The sequence below is a fragment of the Puntigrus tetrazona genome, chromosome 15 (assembly GCF_018831695.1).
Source record: "Puntigrus tetrazona isolate hp1 chromosome 15, ASM1883169v1, whole genome shotgun sequence".
NCBI classification, from domain to species: Eukaryota; Metazoa; Chordata; class Actinopteri; order Cypriniformes; family Cyprinidae; genus Puntigrus; species Puntigrus tetrazona.
Genome location: NC_056713.1, coordinates 16,573,296 through 16,592,086, shown reverse-complemented (window position 1 = coordinate 16,592,086; position 18,791 = coordinate 16,573,296). Strand labels below are relative to the sequence as shown.

The window sequence follows — 18,791 nt, the reverse complement described above, 5'->3', positions numbered from 1 at the left end:
ACTCAAGCATTATACATCTTGATGTACAAAGACACACACATATTGCCTTGTTCGCCCCCCTGCTGAAGCCCCACATCCACATGCTTGTAGCTTTACAGATAACACCGCCACACAAGATGCTTTTAAAACCCGTGCGAGCTACAAACGAGCCCGTGGGCATCTCGTTTTCTCTCCTTTCATAGATATATTTCATATGTTCAACTATACAATATGATTCAGCAGATCGCCAAAATCTTGACTCAGCAGGGTTTTAGGCCATCCCGACAAAGACAGGTTTTTTTTTTTGTCTGGGATAAATATGATGCAGAAAAGCAGCTCTATTATTTCACGGCTCAGTGCTCAGAACTGAGCTTTGATAACCTGATGGCCCAAAACAGAATCAAAACGTGCATAGTATATTTTAGTATGATGTTCTGCTCACTGGATTATCTGGTACTGCTTTAATTGCACAGTATGTATTTCTGATACGTGTGTGTTTGCTTTTTATCTCTACTGGAAAAATAAACAAAAAAACATATGTATATATGTGTATATATGTATATATGTATGTGTGTGTATATATATATATATATATATATATATATATATATATATATATATATATATATATATAAAAAGGTAGCCCTTTATTTTTTTACTGTGACACCTATTAATTGCTTATTACCATGCATATTGCTAGAATATTAGCCATTTATTAGTGCTAATTAAGCACATGACCTTATTCTAGATCCCTAATTTTACCCCATACCTAAATTTAACGACTTACTTGGTAACTATTAATAAGCAGAAAATTATGAATTTGAGTCAAAAGTCAAAAGTGTTACTTGTTCTAATGTGTTACAATAAAAAGGAAAAAAATTCACCTAAAAGTAATATGTTTGCTTTTAGGCAGACCTGATATAGTGGGTGGACAAATCCATCCAATTTTTTTCATCAAACACCGCACAAGTCCACGTAGATGCATTAATGTAAAAATTATGCATGGAATAATTCTAGAATTATAGGAACTACATATGAATATGTTCTTCATAAACAGCTCTTGACAATTTCAAAATGCCATTGTGCTCATGCAGTTGTACTTATGTAAATGTGTATGTAGCCTCCCTCATCTCCGTGCAATCAGAGTATCTTCAAGAGGGGTTGCAACCTTATTTATGTGCATAAATTTTTCGTGTTTGTCAGTCGCTCAGAGGCCCTCACTGGCGATGAAATTCTTCTGTTGACATGGCTGTTAAGCGTAAAGGTGGCTGTTTGTCGCATCGAGAACACTTAGCCGTCTTCCCCTTTGATGCCAGCGCACAAATAAACCTCAAACAATCCGTACAGGCGTCCCAAACTAACCGTCGAGAGCAGCCAGAATATTCCAGTGGCGACTTAGATAAATAAACGAAGCCGGGTGGGGGTGAGGGAACGAGAGTAATAGATAATGAGGAAGTGTAAATTGGCAGGCGCTTGAGGAAGAGCTGCTGTGACTAAGCCCGGTTAGGGGGATTAAAACATCATTGTGGGCTCACTCTCTTCAGTGAGAAGTCTTAGCCTAGCGCCATGTTTGCAACAGTTCTGAGCCTAACAACGTAGCAAGTCACTTCATGAAATATATGTGTAGGCCTATATCTAAACGCTAAACTCCCACCTGACGTTAAAAATAACCGGTCGAATAAACACATGCAGGTCCGCCCATGCCAAAAGCCTCATAACGCTAGCTGAAAAGCAATCGAGTGTATCGAATGCATATTTTTAGTGATATTGACCCTGGATATAGAGCTGAAGGTCTTGCTGGCATATGACTCACTGGAAAATAGGCTGCAAACCGCTCGACTTAAACTGCAGTTCTAGTGCAAAAATGGCCTTTTTTTCTCCTCTCATTTAATCCCCTGGCTTTTCTTGTAAAATGATCTGCCCAGTGCCACTCCAAAAGGGTCCCCTCGCTCTTCCATTTCACATGTTGTCAATGACCTTGGTGTTGAACATATAGGGTGAAAAAGCTTTTTTTTTTCCAGACTGCTCATAGCACCTGGGATTTACTATAAGCTCGGCTGCAGCGAAGGTTAAAAATTGACTGTTGAAAAGAGAGAAGGTAATTTTTTTTCAAGGCACTTCTTGTAATCCGCACAGGTGACTGGATTTGTAACAGGTCACAGGGGATGGCACGTGTGTGTTTTCTCAGAGTCCGTGCATGTATGCAAGTTTCCATGTGGATTTTTAATGAAAACAAGAACTATAAATTGCTTATCAATGGCACAAAGCCGTGTTATGCTACACTATGTGCGTATGATCGATATACAGTGTACCTTTCTAGTCTTCCTCAGGGAACAGTTTTGATCACGGATGGATTTAGTGTTTTCTTCGCCCCAAAGACATACAGGCTAAAATAACTAGTGGCGCTATGGCAGAGTTTCTGAGCAAGTGTTGCTGCTATTGTCATTTTCATACTAACATGTCCTCTGGTAGATAAGATAAGAAACAGCTGACAGGATCAGGCCACCTTCACCGTTATCTCCCCCTTCACCAGGACACACACGCACACGCATTGTTCTTCTCATTTTTATGAGACCTAGAAGGGTGTTTCAGAGGCTATAAATCCATGAGAAACACATCTAAAGCTCTGTGTCTCTCCAGCAAGCCTGTGGATCCATCGGGCTTTCCCCAAGCTGTGAGAGAAGATCTTCTCATTTTGCCGTAAGTCTGTAGATTAAGGCTGCATTGATCCAGAGGTGTGCGAGTAGAAGTGGTCTTACAAAAGATAATTTTATAGCGCGACCCTGTTGTTGTTTTGCATTTCGTTTATTTCCTCCATTTGATCTCGCCCCACTTTGGGCGCTGACCGCTTTTAGTTTTCCAAACGGCGAATCATCTCTCCTCATCTCTGTTCCACCACGATTTCTGGCATTTGACGCGGTTGGTGCTGATGAAAGCTGAAGGATGTTTCAACGTCAAGGTCGTCGCCCTTCTCAGCCCAGTCGGAACGAACAGCATGTTAGAACACCCTCCTTTAGCTCTCATTCGTCCATTTATCCTTCTGTTCTCCTCAGGAGGAAGAACAGGGAGAGCTGGAATTGATGCTTCACTTTTGATTAGGGCCCAATCAGTTATGCAAACACGGAGGCTGTCAGGCACGGGGCCCCTCTCCATTCTCAACAGTGCAGCCCTCTGCCGGCCCCGTTGTACAGATAACACAACCGGGCTCACAGGATATTGAAGTGCAAACAAACAAATAAAGATGCCGCTTTGGCTGACCGGAGACTCTCTTTGTGTGGGAGGCGAGGAAGAGGGAGAAGGAGAGGAAATTGGGAGATGACAGTAAGAAGGCGCGAGTGGCACTTGCTGAGGGAAGGTATGATATGAGCCGTGCCCCGCTGAGCTTGGCAGCACCTACAGACTTAAGGGAAGTGGCACAATTTCTTCTCTTTGACCCATTGTAAGGAGAGGATCATAAAAAGTGGAGAAAAAGTGAGAGAGAGCAGATGAATAGGCAACAGTGAAGTCTCCTGCAGCTGTGCTACCCCATTCAGCTCTTCACCCAAATTAGCTCTAATTGAAAAGGCTGCTTATTAACTCAGTAGGCACGAGGCAAACACATTCACCACGTTACATGCTCAAAACGGGGACCGCTGAGCCGGACACACTCACGCTTCTTAAAAACGTATCCCGCCGCTTCATTTAGGACTAATTCTTGACTGACGTGGGCTGCGGTGGGCAGATGTTGCGTATGTTTACAGAGTGTGCGGTGGCAGAGGTCATTTTGGAGGTCGTCTCGTAGCGATAGATTAGACAGCCTGTCTCAAGCGCCCTGCCTGCGGTAATCACGCTGATGACTCATCTGCTGTTCCCCACAGTCAGGCTGAATCCCTGTCATATCCCGCTCTGCACTGCAGAGGCGGTTTAACCAGTACGGGTTTAATTATCAGCTTGTATCAGATCCGCAACTCAGACATTGCTGTGAATGGAGCAGCTTCTTTTGCCTTTAGGAAAGCGCTGCAAAATGTCACATGACAGCGCAATCACAACGTATTTGATGTTTAATATACAGTTAAGTGAAGAGGGAACCATTCAGATTTCACTGACATGCAATTTCACTACTTGATGTCCTGTAGCTCATTGTTTGACATGGTTAATTAAGAGATTATAAATGATCAAGCTACAGATGCAGATTTACAGATCCGGTGACTTAATCTGTCAAGTGACTAGTTACATTTTGTCATTTGCTTGGCTTCTATTACTTGGGTGTCTAAAATTCTGCTTTAAACTGTGAATATAGTATAGTATGTGTATTATTTGTATTTTGAATATTTCATTTAATTTATTTCTTATTTTATCAATACCGTTTTTTTTTATTTTTATATGCTTGTTTTGTGATTTGATATACAGTATTGTGATATAGTTATTTGCAGGAAACAACAGTCAAACTTTGCTTTTTACAAACTTTCTAAAAGATTTGGATTACATTTTGAAAATATCTGAAGAATGAAAGAATAATTCAAAATCTAATTGTCAGCAATGATGCAGTTCTTGGCTTGCCTGCTTCAGCTAATAGCCACTTTCTGACATGTCAGCTGGGGCCACTTCTAGCTGTCTCCCATTCCTCTGGCCAGATCATTTTTTTGCACTTGAGTACTGCTCTTATGCTGCCTTATGAGCGCTGGTGAATTCTGAAATCTGCAGCACAGCCTTAAAAAGGTAAATTAGATGTACATTACTACGCAATTAGATTAGCATCAGCTCCATGCCACATGCAACTGTCGCACAACCACAGATCAGTCCCCTCTTTCACACTCATCAATGAGACGCCCAGTACCCTCAGATGAGCTTCTTAAAGAATCTGGCCTGATGAGAGGGTGACTTTGCCTGCCTCTGCTGGATTAATCCCTGTGCCCCTCCACCAAAGATATAGTATTTGTCTGGCCAGTAATTGCCCTCATCAAGGAGGCGGCAGACTGCAAAGTAGGGCGTCAGGCAGCCAGGAGAGGAGACCTGTCCCTGGGCTGCAGTCTCATTATATGTGCTCATGCTGATGGCAGTGATTGGACCTGAATCCAGGGGGCCGGGAAGCCGCGGGGGAGGCAGGCCGGTTTGCTCTAGCCATATGAGGTCTCGCTGATGTCTCGGCAGGTTCTGACATTAGCAGGCCGACCAGATCCGGATCTTTCAAATCCCAGATGTCGTGATCTTCAGCAGAGTGACAAAGTTCAGCACTCGTGCGTCGTTCACCCTTTTGATCTCCCTTTCTCATCTGGAGTTGAACTTTAGATCCTGAATTAAGATCCTGTTTGCCAAGCACATGGCATTACACATTTCTGTATTTAACTAATGGGCTGGTTTCCTCACTGGACATGCATCAATACGACATTCAGAGCGGCGACTTTGCCCTATACGTTCCCTCTTGTATTCTTAGGCGGTAACTTGCGTTTTCTTAGCTAAAGCCTTACCGGCAATATTTATGCAGTGGTGTCAGCCTGTTCTTTTACTCTATTTGTTCTGCGCACCAGAACTGATATGTATTTTTCTTTTCCGCTCATTACCTCTTTGAAAAATGTCTCTCTTTTGAGTGGTTGTAGGTTTTATTGCCTCGTGTAAAGTGGCGTCTTCTCTGAACTGCCTCCCCTGGCGCAGCTTCTTCCCTTGGGTACAGTTACATTCGTCTTCTTCCAACCCCTCCATCCCCCATTTTCTCGCTCCGAGCACTGTGCTTTGTTTAGATTAAGCATGATATGAAAACCAGTTAAGATGCAAAATTTTCCTAACTAGACTAGCTTGTGTGGTATGTACGCACTTTGCTTTTGTTATGCATTCTTTGCTGATTTCACGTGATTTGACATCTTTTGTGATGTATAGTACCCAGCCGTAGTGCTGTTTTGTGATGCTATTCAGAAAGCCCTCCTGGCCTATTTTATACAGGCCTGAGATGATGGATGTACTAGAGAAATCTGGTCATGCCTTCTGCCTTCAGAAATTGCTCTATAAGATGCACTATTAGTCAGACACAGCTTCACACCTTGTATGTGATGCTCCCTGTGGCCGTTCATATATTCCAGTGTTTTTCCTTTTAATGTGCTTCTTAGATCAATGAAAACATGGCTTGTGTATTTAACCTCTATTCAGTAGTGAGCCATAGTACATTCTCACAACTACTAGATTGCCAAGAAAAATAATCATTAATCTGCTTGTTTTTTTATGATGTTACCTTTCTCTGTATAAGATGTCTTTTTTAATGCTATGTTATCATTTAATCACATTATATTATGCTCACATTACAGTGTTCTGTATGTTTCTAAGCTCTTTTTTTTATACACCAACCTGTGGGGGGTTGGTGAAAAAAATGGGAGCATGATTTAAGGTATCGTTCATGTCTCTAAACAGTGTTCAAATCAGCATTTGTTTCCTGAATGACAGCAGTGTGATTGTTCCATAGCCGCACCGAACGTGGTAAACGGTGGCTTCCGCCACATTGAAATAATCACAGCTAAATTCACACCTCTCCGCCACAAGCGACCAAACCCCTGCAGCCAGCATTGACCCGCCATTTTCACACCTGTAATTCCCAAAGCCGCAGACTCCAGAGCTGCGGCACGTCTCGCGTCTCCTTCACCGTCAGCACCCTCATTAGCCATAGATGTGAGCAGGAGAGCGTAATACGGAGGAGTTCTCTGCTGGCGAACGCCACTCGGGCTTGTGCATTTGGAAGCCTCATTGCCCAAGCTCCCGGCAGTCTTTGATAGCTCTGCAGAAAGGCCCTTTTGAAAGTAATACAAGTCAAGGGCTTCTACTAGAGAAGCATGACTCACCTCTCGTTTGCCGGATGAAAAGATGGTCTGCGAGATTGCTCTTTTCTTTTATCCACCTTTTTTTTCTAAGATGCTCATTTTAGCACTCGCATTTCTAATTCATTTTTCTCTTGAATGTCTTTTATAATGGCTACATCAACTAATAGCGCTTTTTGAGTGCGGTTGAAAAGCAAGGGCACGGTTCCTGTTCTTTGATCCATTTTCATCAGGGGTTTAAATGATGTTCTGATACATTCAATATCAAATTCATCAGATGTATTGCCATTTCTGTTTTAATGTTAGCAGCCCCACTAATCTCATTTAATGGCCATTATGACTTAAAATCATGATCGACCGTGTCTAATTATTTAATGTCTATGACTCACAAATTCAGCAAAGAAAACAAACGATGCGCGGTCCAAACTGGAGCGTCTCCAGAGGACTGCTGGCAAGAACAAACAGGCATTAGCGATCGTAAAATTAAAATTGCGCATTCGTAAAATGTACAGAGAAGACTTCAGGAGGCAGAGAAGTGAGGGGACAGCAGGAGGAAATAGTGTGGGAGAGAGAGAGGGGACGAGTGAGGACGGCATCTCCTCCAGGGCTCCGGGGTGGAACAGATGTGTCCTTGTCCCTCCTCCAGGCCAGTCCGGCCCAGCCGAGCACGGCCACTGACAGAGCAAACAGGCTGGAAAAATGGGTAAAAGTGGAAAGCTAAATATTGGCGTTATGTCCTCAGTAATAGAGAGGCCATGAAATTGATTTGATTCTGCCAAGCTGTTCCTGGGGGATAACACTCACCCCTCCACCCCAAGCTCCCCCTCCCTCGCCCCACCGACCCTCTTCAGGAACAAAGCGCCGGAGAGATATGTGAATTAACCTTCTTAATTTGCGCTTTCTGAGTAGGTAATTTGTTTCCAGAACTTTCTAGATCTCCAGCACACAGGCATCCGCGTATAATATTGACATCAGCCGAATGAATGTGGGATGGAGAGGTACCCACTCAGGAGGGAAAAAAAAAAAGAGTTCAGCAGCACCACAATTAACCGCAGTATTGACGGGACGCAGCGGGGTGCGTGTTTACCATTGTCTGAGAGATGTTTTACTCGTGTCAAGAGCCAGTTTTGTTCTGAAGAGGCTGATAAGTGGGACTAAAACTAATATTTACAGGAAGTGAAATGCAGCCTTTCAGATGAGTCCAAAAGACTCTCAGATTGATATTGCAGAATTAACTAACAGGATATTTAAACAAAAATTTTAACAACTGTGACTGAATTTACGCCCCAAACCTGTGTAATGTACTTTTTTCTGTGGAACATAGAAACAAGGTATTTTTAATGCCAGTTGAGACTAAACTTGAGGAAGAATAAATTATTTTTGGGGTGAATCTAAAATTTAAAATGTATTCATTAATCATAATTAGCCTTAAAAGCATTCATCAGAAATAGTTTATTTTGATTGCAGTAGTAATACTGATGAATTGGTTGCTCTGTGATAGTGTATGCTATTTAAAGGACTGTGTTAGCTTAGCAACATGCTAACATAAGAGTCTCAAATGAACAGAGCTGCTTGTGTGCTGCATGGAATTGTATGTAGAAATTAAATGCCATTTTAATTTATTTTATTTTTGTTGAATTAGTAACTTTTCATGTAAAGTAATGTTTTTTTAAGCATTTGTTTGGCTGTGGATAACAGATGCATAACCTGTTATAGATATTTAGTGTTATTTATAGTATGAAAAGAAAAATAAATTACACTGCCATTAAAAAAATATTGATTGATTGATAAGTAACTATATATAGTGTGTATATATATATATATATATATATATATATATATATATATATATATATATATATATATATATATATATATATACACACACACACACACACACACACACACACACACACACACACACACACACACTATATTGGCAAAAGCATTGGGTCACCCCCTTCTGATGAACAGGTTTTGACCATTGGTTTGGTGATGAGTTTTTGGCTCAAAGACTGCATTTAAAGTTTAAAGTCACACCTGAGGTGTTCAACTGGGATTAGGAGTTGGTTTTATGCAGAGCAGTCAAGTTCTTCCACACTGACTCAATCAATCATTTCTTTTTTAACCCTGCTTTATACACAGAGGCATTGGATAGAAAAGGGTCCTGTCCAAACTGTTGCTACAAAATAAGAAGCACACAATTCACTAGAATTTCACTATGTATGTATATTTCAATTCAGCTTTTTTTTCTGGTCAACTAGCAGCACTAAAAACAATTAAAAAAAAAACCTTTGAACTGTTTTCCAAAAAGTCTCATTACTAAATGTGCATTAATTGTACCATGTTACTCTCAACACTGTTTATGAGTGATGTAAAGCCCCACATATTTTCACACATAGGCATCTGTCTTTGCACCGTGATTGTCAGGTTGTCTCATGTATGCTGCATTTCCAGGTTTGCTGCATGTTCTTTTAGAAATCCTGTGAAAACACGTTGTCAAAGGCAACTTTGACACTCTTAACTGAAAGCAAATGTTTCATTTCAAATAAGAATCGTCAATCGACAGGCACTAGAAAATGCATTGTTTGCTGAAATATTTAACACTTTCTGCTGTATAGACTGTACTTTAATTTATCTGGATGTTAAGCACTCATTCTCATTGTTCAATGCTACAGCTAATCTTGTCCTAAAGACTTCTTTTTGATTAGGCATTAGCAGCACATGAAAGGTTATTAAGGCCACTAATATGAGGGTTTGGAGGGCGTCTGTGCTGAAGAATAGGAGGGAACCCGTAAGAGACAGGGCTAATTACCATCCATCCTTCTATGTGAACCCAACCATCTGCCAGTGTCACCCACTTATTGTCTATTGGCTTTCAATCATGAACGGACCGCTGCAGCCAAAGATGTGTGTTTTAATTAGAGAGCTGCTCTATAATTATATTTATATTATAATAATGACTTTGATGAAGCGTTTGAGTGGATGTCCTTCATTGTTCACTAAAATGATAATATTTAATTATGATGTTTGAACACTGCAGATTTGAGCAAGCTGAGTGGTTCTCTGTCTCTTTGACATGCGCACGTGGGCACGCCACCACACACACACACACACACACTTGTGTGCTCTCGCGTTCTAGCTCTCTTTTTCAAACACACACAAATACAGAAGACACAAGTTCTTGCCGTGTCGAATAGTGCCGTAGCACTCGTTTACTTTGTTCTAAAACCTGATGAGCTGGGCTATCATGAGCCTTAAAGTAGTACTTTACTCAAATAAAATGTGAAAGAAGATGGTTTTAGCAATTATTTTTGTGTTTTGTGTATGTTTTTCCCTCCATAAAGTGAAGGCAACTATTTTTCATTTTATGAAATATTCAGTCACACTTTATTTTACAATTGCAGCTATAAGTTGAATATTAGCCATTTATTAGTGTTGATTAAGCACATATGAATTCCTTATTTTAAATTACCTTATTCTACATCCATCCTACCAATACCTAAACTTAACAACTACCTTACTAACTATTAATAAGCAACAAATTAAGAATTTACTGAGGGGGAAAATCATAGCTAATAGTCAAAAACTGTTCTAAAGTGTTACCAAATGTTCTTCAAATTATCTTTGAATGTACAGCTTTTCAACTGTGTGAAAATAGAACATTAATTCTTTTTTTTTTTACATCTTTTTTTTTTAAATTCTGCCTCCTTAAACACTTAGCTTTTTCACAAATTCTATGAAATAGTTTTAAGCAATATTCTTTTGAGTTTGAATATTTCACTCCTTATTCCTGTCTTCTATGTGCTACTTTCTGTTGGAATCGATTGTGCTTTTGGTGTTGTTAGTTGCATTTGTGCCCATGTAGAGCATTCCTGATCAGTCTGTTATGAGTTACCATGATGATTGGAATGCAGCCTCAGAAGGCAGCTCTCTATTTAGGCAATGAGGCAGCTCACTAGCTTTGGAGCAGAGCTATTGTTGTTAGTGGAAGGTAGTCATGCATAAAACCATTAAGCCAATGTCTTGTAAACATGAATCTTGGACTCTGCGGTCAATGTATTCACCTCCAGTCGGTTTACTCTATTTCGCACCCCTCCGTCACTGCCATGTCATACCTGTCCCTTCCCCTGTGTAACGCACGCTTGAAGTGAATTAAAGGGCACTTGGAAGCGAGCAATTAATCCCTGATGCCTAATCTCGTAATAACACCATAAAGAGCCACTAAACCGGGAAGGAGATGAAGACACTTTCATCCAACCCAGCTCGCAAATCACGGCCTCCGTGCAGCACCCAGAGCCGGTGTGGCTGTAGCACCAGTTCACACTGCCTGGAGACCAAATTATCCTCCTGATTGATTGAGTTTCAAGGCATAAACCGGAGGACGATTCGCCTACTCGGCTTTACGACTCTCCGTCTCTGTCTCGCTCCCTCGTTCTCCCGCCCAAACATGAGCGGCAGCGCAGAGATAAGTGACTTAAGTGGACTACAAAGTGTCGGGAGCGTGGAGCCATTTCCATATCGCCTTTGTGCTGCCGATGCCGGTCATGGTTAGAGTTAACCCTATAGTGTTGCGCTGGATCATCTTTCTGGCTCTTGCCGGATTTCTCTCTGCCTTTATGGAATTCGAGCTGCGGTTTCTGACTCGCCCCCTGGTCTCGTGTCTCTTTTCAGCTCTTGTTATACCGTGAATTTGTGATTTGTGAGGTGTTATGGAAGACGGAGCTGCACGAGTAGAAAATTCTCATTTGCTTGATGAATGAATGTTTGGTGTGTTGTAATGCTCAAGACAAAATAAAACTCAAATGACAAATTTGAGTGAAAATGGACAGTGTAGATTATATAGCAATAAAAACGCATTTATTGCCAAAAACTACTTTTAATTTTGATTAAAACATACCTTTTTTGAGTGTGATTATATCCATAGCTGTAATTACGGTTTATACCTTTGGGCTTGGTAAGATTTTTTTTATGTTTGTAAAATAATTATTTTATTTTTAAGGTTGCATTTATTTGATCAAAAATAAAATAAAAAATAAACACTTAATGTTTTTCTTAAAATAATATTTTACAATTTCTTATGTAATTTTGTTCTATGGCAGGGTTGAATTATCAGCAGCCTTTATTCCAGTCTTCAACATCAAATGATCCTTCAGAAATTATTTTAATATTTAATGCATCCTTGGTAAATTAAAGTATTAATTTCTTTAAAAAAAAAAATCTTTTTCTTTATAGGGTGTACTATATTATATATGAATACATTAAAGAATACCTTTGTATAGACTAGTATCAAATCAAGTTTTACTGACTAACCTTTTTTTTTAATGCAGCGCTAATGACAAAACAGGACATTGATATAATGTCTCATATATAGCTTACAATCCCTATAGAAATTAACCAAAAAAGAAAGTAATTTATTCTGTTTATTCTATTTAACAAATGTTGGGCCATTGAAAAACTGTGTACTGCAGCGTTATATTTCCACCATTAAAGCATTCTAGTCCCTTTACATTCCACATGATAGCCAAAATCTAATTAGTTTATCACAGTAACTTGACCGCACAGGCTCAGTAGCATATCCGAATGTCTGATGCTCGGCCGTGGCCCTCCCGCTGTGTGCTCCAAACAGATAAGCTAAGGAGCAGCGTGGTCATCCATGCAGAAATACCCAGAGTGCATTAGGGCCACTGCAGTCTCCTCCGCACTCTGAAGACGCCCACAGTACACAGTGCATTACAGCAGTCTGCAGAACCTGCACAGACACTGCAGCAACTTTATGAGTCAGTAATGTTGTGAGGTAGCTTGATCCTGCTTTTTTTTTCTAATTTATCCTCTCCTCTCATTTTTTCCCTCTCCTCTCCTCCATTCACTACTCCCCATTTCCACCCTGTTTCTTCTCTTTCCTCTTCTTCTGTCTGCTTTGTGTCTGTGCCTACCTTTTTCTGTTTTCTGCTCTCTTTCCTTTTTACTATCTTCTACTGCCATACCTTCACACTTACTTCCCTCTGTTCTGTCCACCCCTTTCGTCCTTTTGCTAATGCCCATTTTCCACCTTGTCCCCTATTTATTTTTTATTTTCCCCTTTACTTCTGCCCAATTTCTCTCCTTTCCACCTTTTTTCATCTCTTCTCTTATTACTTTCCTATTTCCTTTTTCTGCCCTGTTCCCTATATTTTTCCTAACCTCACCTTTTTTCCATCCCTTTTTTGTCGTCTTTCTCTCACCTCTAATTCCTCACTTTTTGCCCTCTTCCCTTTTTGCCATGCTCCCTTTTTGCCTGTTTTTTTTTACTCCACTTTCCTATTCCATCCTGTTTCCACACCTTTTCTTCTCTTATTTTCACTATTCCTTGTTATACACTCTTTCCCCTCTATTTTTTGATCTCTTTTCCTCTTATTCTTTCACGACTCCCTTTTTCTACCCTGTTCCTCTCCTCTCATTTTCCATCCTGTTATCCTCTCAATTCTTCTCCGCTCATCTCCTCCTCCACTTTCCTCTTTCCTCTCTCCCATCCCAACCCCAACCCCACCTCCCCGCACAGGCTTCCCGGCTACAGCGTACGGTCCAGTAGCGGCGGCAGCAGCAGTGGCGGCAGCGCGTGGCTCAGGTAGGGGGGCCCGTGGAAGAGGCGGCTACGCAGCATACCCTCAGAGCACAGGGCCAGGTAAACGCTCTGGCCGTAGATCTGTGTGACTGCTGCTCTCTCCATGCTGCTCTTAACTCTAGCCGCCTCTGTCCTCTCTTACACACTCACACATACACACAGTCTGTAGTTAGAAGGAAAGGACAGGACTCAAGGCTCCTGCCTGCTTCCCCTCCTTTCCTGTTGTAGATGTGATTTATGGCATTGGCAGAAGTCGCCCCACTAGCCGATGGTCCAAAACCAGCTTTTCCCCCTTGTTTTCTTAATTTGGTTAATGTCAGGATTGTCGGTGGAACTGGTAACAGATCAGAGCACAGGGGCCGGCTTCCGCTCACAAAGCCATTTGTACTTTACTGTAGCTGCTGTATTTGTTTCGCTAACCACCCCCCCCTCCCACACTAAAAACACATTACACATGGACTTACACGGATGAGACTTTTCATTTCTCTTGGTTTGTCAGTTTTCACATTTAATCGTCTGCGCTCTCGGCCATTAATGCCTTCCTCTGTCATTCGGACAAACTTGGTTCGCCTTTGACTACAAAACACAGAGTGTGCACATTAAACAGAGTGTGTGCATTAAAAGTTCCCAGTCGCTCCCTCGTTCCGCCGTGGTTATTGATCCGGAGGCTGGATAGCTTAATCTATCAATCTGACTTTGTCTGTAAGACACAAGGATACTTAAATAAATAAACAGCAGGGAGGAACAGCCCTCGGCCTTCTCGCTGACGTCTGGCCTTTAGCACAATGGGAAATGATGGCCTTGGCTAATTGGCCATCAGAAAGCGATACCGTAGCGAGTGCAGAGTTTATTTACACACATCCACACTGATATGTTGTCCAAGCACGTAAAAAGACAAACATACACTTTTTTTCTCTCACGCGCATGCGTTTCGTGCATATTTTGACTCAAGTTCGCTCCATTGACACCTGCTCTCTGGCAGACAGCTATCCACCCCTGTGTAATTGGCAGACAGGCGTAAAAGTGGCTCGGCGCATGGTTTGAAGGAACGCAGTCGACAGAGCGTGAGCCAATCAGTCATGCCTCTCCACCCAATCAGACGTGTTTGATTCTGATTAGCACTCAGCTAAAGAAACCAACTTAGCCTGAAAAAAAACAGCTCTCTCGTTGCTGTTTAATGTGTGTGAATTACGCCAGGCTTGTTTGGAGCGGGCTCTGAGTTTAAAACGAGAGCTACATGAGAACTCTCAGGCAATGGCATCTCCAGACTTTTAAACAGCTCGTGGTCATAGCTGTCAGGTCGAAAAGTCATACTCGAGGCTGGCATTGTGAAATTCAGATCCAATGAGCTTGATTTTTTTTTCAATTGAACATTGAAAGCCTGGATTCTACTGTGTGTTTTGGAGAGGAATGTGATTAGGTAAGGTCTTGGCCCACTGGACCAAGTTTATTAGGCCAGCGTAGTTATTTTAGCACCCTCCCACCCCCCATGGCTAGCATCTTAAGCTGATGGCGCAGTTGCAGTCTTTTGTGACTGATGGAGTCGCTCCATGGTTGCGTTGTGACAGAAGTGAGAAAGCCATTGAGACAGAGCACTGACATTTAAGGATGACCTTTTCTGAGAACCTCATCATCTATTACCCAACTGATCTCCATTGCGCAGCACAATTTATACACCCCTGCTGTGCATACATTTGCTGCTAGGCGGAGGATGAGATGTGTTTGCGTGCCGACTGTCAGTCAGTTAACTCCTGCGCAAACCTGCCGGCAAGGGTACGGTGAAAGTCAGAGGCTCCGCTCTGACAGACGAGCTGTCGCACTCCATTCTGCAGGGTACTCTGGTGAAATGGTGACGTCGCATACGGCTTTTGCAGATCATCTTCATCACTGCATAATCTCCGTCAGTCACCCGAGGGCTGTTGCACTTCCTCCACCTGCTGAATGCAATAATTTAGGTCTTTAAAACAGAGGTTCTCAACCTATGGGTCACAATTATGTAAATGTAATGTAATGTCAAATTTTGACCAGTTATGAAATGCTGAATTTTCAACAATTTACAACAAATCATTTTTGCAGTTTTCAGTCTCACATGACCTTGAAGAAATTACAATATACTGATTTGCTGCCTTAAGAAACATTTTTTATTATCAGTGTTGAAAACAGTTGTGTTGCTTAATGTTTGTGTAAACTGTAAAAGATTTTTCTCCAGAATTATGCATTTATTTAAAATGAAAATATTTTTTTATTGAAATATTTATAAATATCACTTATGATCAATTTAATACCAGACATAGTATACAAGTATTATTATGACTCCAAATGTATATATTAGACCTATGATGCAGTTGGAATCCTCAAGTGTGTAACTTTAAGTCTGTTATGTGAGTGTATTATGGTCTTAATGACTTTGAAACAAAAATAACAGGGCTTTCTAAAGGAACTTGAGAACACCTGATTTAAAGCCTGATACTTCACTAGATCTGAGTCATTCAGTGCAGCTTCTTTTTATAATTATTTATTGGCAGTAAGCTAATAAAATGAATGAGACATAGTTTAGCTGGGCTAAATGGTGTGTGTAATTTAAATGGTTTTCTCTGGTTACTGAATGGGCCTCTCTGTATCAGTTTGGCCCGTGAAACAGATCATCACTTGGTGGCGATTGATCATTTTGCTTCAGTTAACAAGGACAGATCAGCAGATATTTTTTTATGGTCCGGAAACATGTTAATTCATTACGAGATACTTTTCAGATTGGTTTAGCTTTTTAAACTGATTGCGATTTTGTTAAATGTACATAAATTCAAGAGTCAAGATATTACAGCATGTTCGTTAAAGCCAGAACATTCTGCAGAAACATGGCATGGTATCTGCACCCCAGATTTCATCTAGCAATTGAAAATGGCATGCTAACTTTTTATTTGTATATCAACGATCATAAAAACAGCCACAAACCAACCCTGTTGATGTGTTGGTGTACAGTAGGACGCTGGGCAGATGGTCATGATTCTGTTGTTTCTCTCTTGTTTGGTTTGGTCCTGCTGAAAGCCAGTGTGTGTAAGTCAAAGACAGCACCAGTTGACTTCCTCTCTCCACACTGTCCTCTGGTCACACTCCAGCGGAAGGTTTGTCCCTGCTCCTGTACTTCCCTTTTCCCTTCTTCTTACTCTTTCAATCTTATTCTCATCTTTCATTTCTATATTCTTTATCTTGGGTTTCAGTATAATTTTTTTTTTTATGCCATTTTCCTTTTTCTGATCTGTTTACCATAAAGTGCAACCTCCAGTGCTTAAAGGGATAGTTCATAAAAAGATTCTATTATTTTCTCACCCTCATGTTATTTAAAATCTGTATGGCTTTCTTCTTTGAGATGAATACATAAAGGAGAATTTCACTCTTTGTCCATACAGTTACAATGCATGGAAATCCAAAAGTTCCATAAACGTATCATAAAAGTGATGCATGCATAAAAAAAAAAAAAAAAAAAAAAAAACACTGTGCGGTCTTATGTTAGTAATATATATATGTACTATTACAGTTTTTATTAACAAATAACATATATTTTATAGCATATATTAACATTTAAGTAGTTTTAGTTAATGATAATAAGTTTTGTGAACAATGATATACTTGAATTGAATATTTCCAATGAATAATTTGATCCTGTTCACAAAATTCATTCACAGTCCAATCAAATTTTTTTATCCTTTTATGGTGCTTTTCCGTTCTTTTTTTAAAGTATAAACTATCCAGTCCTCATTCACAGTCCTGTAACCGCACGAGGGGAGTAAACGGTGAAGAAGTGTCGTATTAAATAACCTAACCCTTTAACACTTGTCAATCTTTCATTCTTCATTCCACCCACCTTAAGTATATTTTTTGTTCTCTCCTTTTTATTCCAGTCCTTTTCTCAATCTCTGCCATTTCTCTCTGCAGCTTTTTTTTTTTTTTTTTTTTTCTTGAACCTATATGTGTCTGTTAGTTGACTGCATGCCTCCTAGTGGTTCTGGTAGAAACTGTAGATCTAGATTTGAGTAGGTGGTCATGTCTGTTAACTTGTATTTGGAAGGAATGCATTATGTCTATCGTCTTTTGTCTTCTGATGCTGTATTAAAACCAGTACGACCGAAAGTACTTTTTCTCATTCATACCCCTTCAGCATGAGGAGGAGGAGGTGTGTAAAACAATATCTGACTTATTGAGATCTCCTGCAGCATGTGTCAGAATGAACCGGGTGTTTATAGAATGACATTCTGGCAGTGCCGCCCCACTTCCTCTTAGCTCTTTGGCAAACGGAGAGAGATGACTCACAGGAGATGCAGAAGTTATCTGACACTGCACATCTCGCAAAAGCACATCCTAGCACTGGAGACCTGACAACCTCAGCACCTCGGCTCACCTGGGCCGGGGACAAAGGGCCACCGGTGTCCCTGGGGCGAGACTTGTCCCTCCAACTTCTTTCAGGCTCTGCCATCTCTTTCCCTCCCTCCATCTGTTCTTCTTTCCTTCTACAGAGAGGTGAAAGTACAGCGTGTGTGCGCTCGTGTGTGAGTTAGAGAAGCGGGCGGCACAGAAAACCTGTGTCACTCTCCATTAGCTGTCGTATCCTGACAGACAGGCCCCGGACTGCAGCTGTGTCTGCCTCGTTCGCTGTGGTGTCCGCAGGTGCAATCTAGGCCAGACCGTCTCTACGGTGCCAGCCGCCCATGCTGCAAATATGAAACGCACTTCATACTTGTCTGTCACGCTCCTGATGAAGATAGATGTATGTTTTCACCATCTTGCGGCTAGCTGTCCGCTTCTCCACTCCACCTATTCGCAATGGTGTGAGCGCCAGTCACAAAAGAATTTTGCGTGTGTAATTTTCTAAGATTTGCGAGCTTAAATGTTAAAACATTATCTATTCTTCAGCTACCAGGGACGTGTTGTAATGATAATTACTCAAATATATGACTAGAAAAGACCATCTTTGAATGGAGAGTGATGCTTTGTGGAGGCGGCAAAAAGCGATTGTAATTCTTTAAAGATGACATAGGTGGAAATGAGGTAGCTAATTGTGGACGTTCGGAAGTTTCTAATTTGGAGGCACATTTGACAAGTTTATTGACACCTTGGTAGAGGATGTGTTAGAGAGGAAGAGCGCTACCGGCTTTATTCAAGTGGAGAGAGATTGAGAGATTGAGAGACCGAGAGATAAAACATAATGTCTCTGAGTATGGAATTGCAGGGTCAGTGCTTTTTATAGAACGGCAGTCTGTGTTTTTGTTCAAGTGTATGGATTCCCTCTCTGCGACTGACATTTCTGCCTGGAGTAGATGATTGTGTGAAATGCTATTTCCAAGGCAGGCCGCAGTCCTTGAGCTTTTTTTTTTTTTAAGTGTTTGAAAGTCACATTGCGAAATGTCAGCTTTTCCATCGTCCCCCCATGAAAA

General features: G+C 41.0%; 1 protein-coding gene and 1 long non-coding RNA gene across 14 annotated transcripts in view; one reads left to right on the top strand and one right to left on the bottom strand.

Annotated features, from left to right (window-relative positions):
- The window catches only part of msi2b (musashi RNA-binding protein 2b), a 210,783-nt gene that overhangs the window by 169,978 nt on the left and 22,014 nt on the right, over positions 1-18,791 (top strand). For 7 of the 13 annotated variants that reach the window (XR_006252653.1, XM_043258806.1, XM_043258807.1 and 4 more), the window contains exon 11: positions 13,300-13,422. The exons of 2 other annotated variants lie outside the window; for them this stretch is intronic. Coding sequence is in view for 10 of the 11 variants with exons in the window: in XM_043258806.1 (XP_043114741.1) it covers positions 13,300-13,422 (123 nt within the window). In the remaining variant the exon portion in view is untranslated. The remainder of the gene's footprint in view (positions 1-13,299; positions 13,423-18,791) is intronic. 4 more of the 13 variants (XM_043258808.1, XM_043258809.1, XM_043258802.1 and 1 more) reach the window with 1 other exon arrangement.
- The window catches only part of LOC122358872, a 49,377-nt gene continuing 44,016 nt past the window's right edge, over positions 13,431-18,791 (bottom strand). The window contains exon 3 of the long non-coding RNA XR_006252654.1: positions 13,431-15,299. This is a non-coding gene — a long non-coding RNA (uncharacterized LOC122358872). The remainder of the gene's footprint in view (positions 15,300-18,791) is intronic.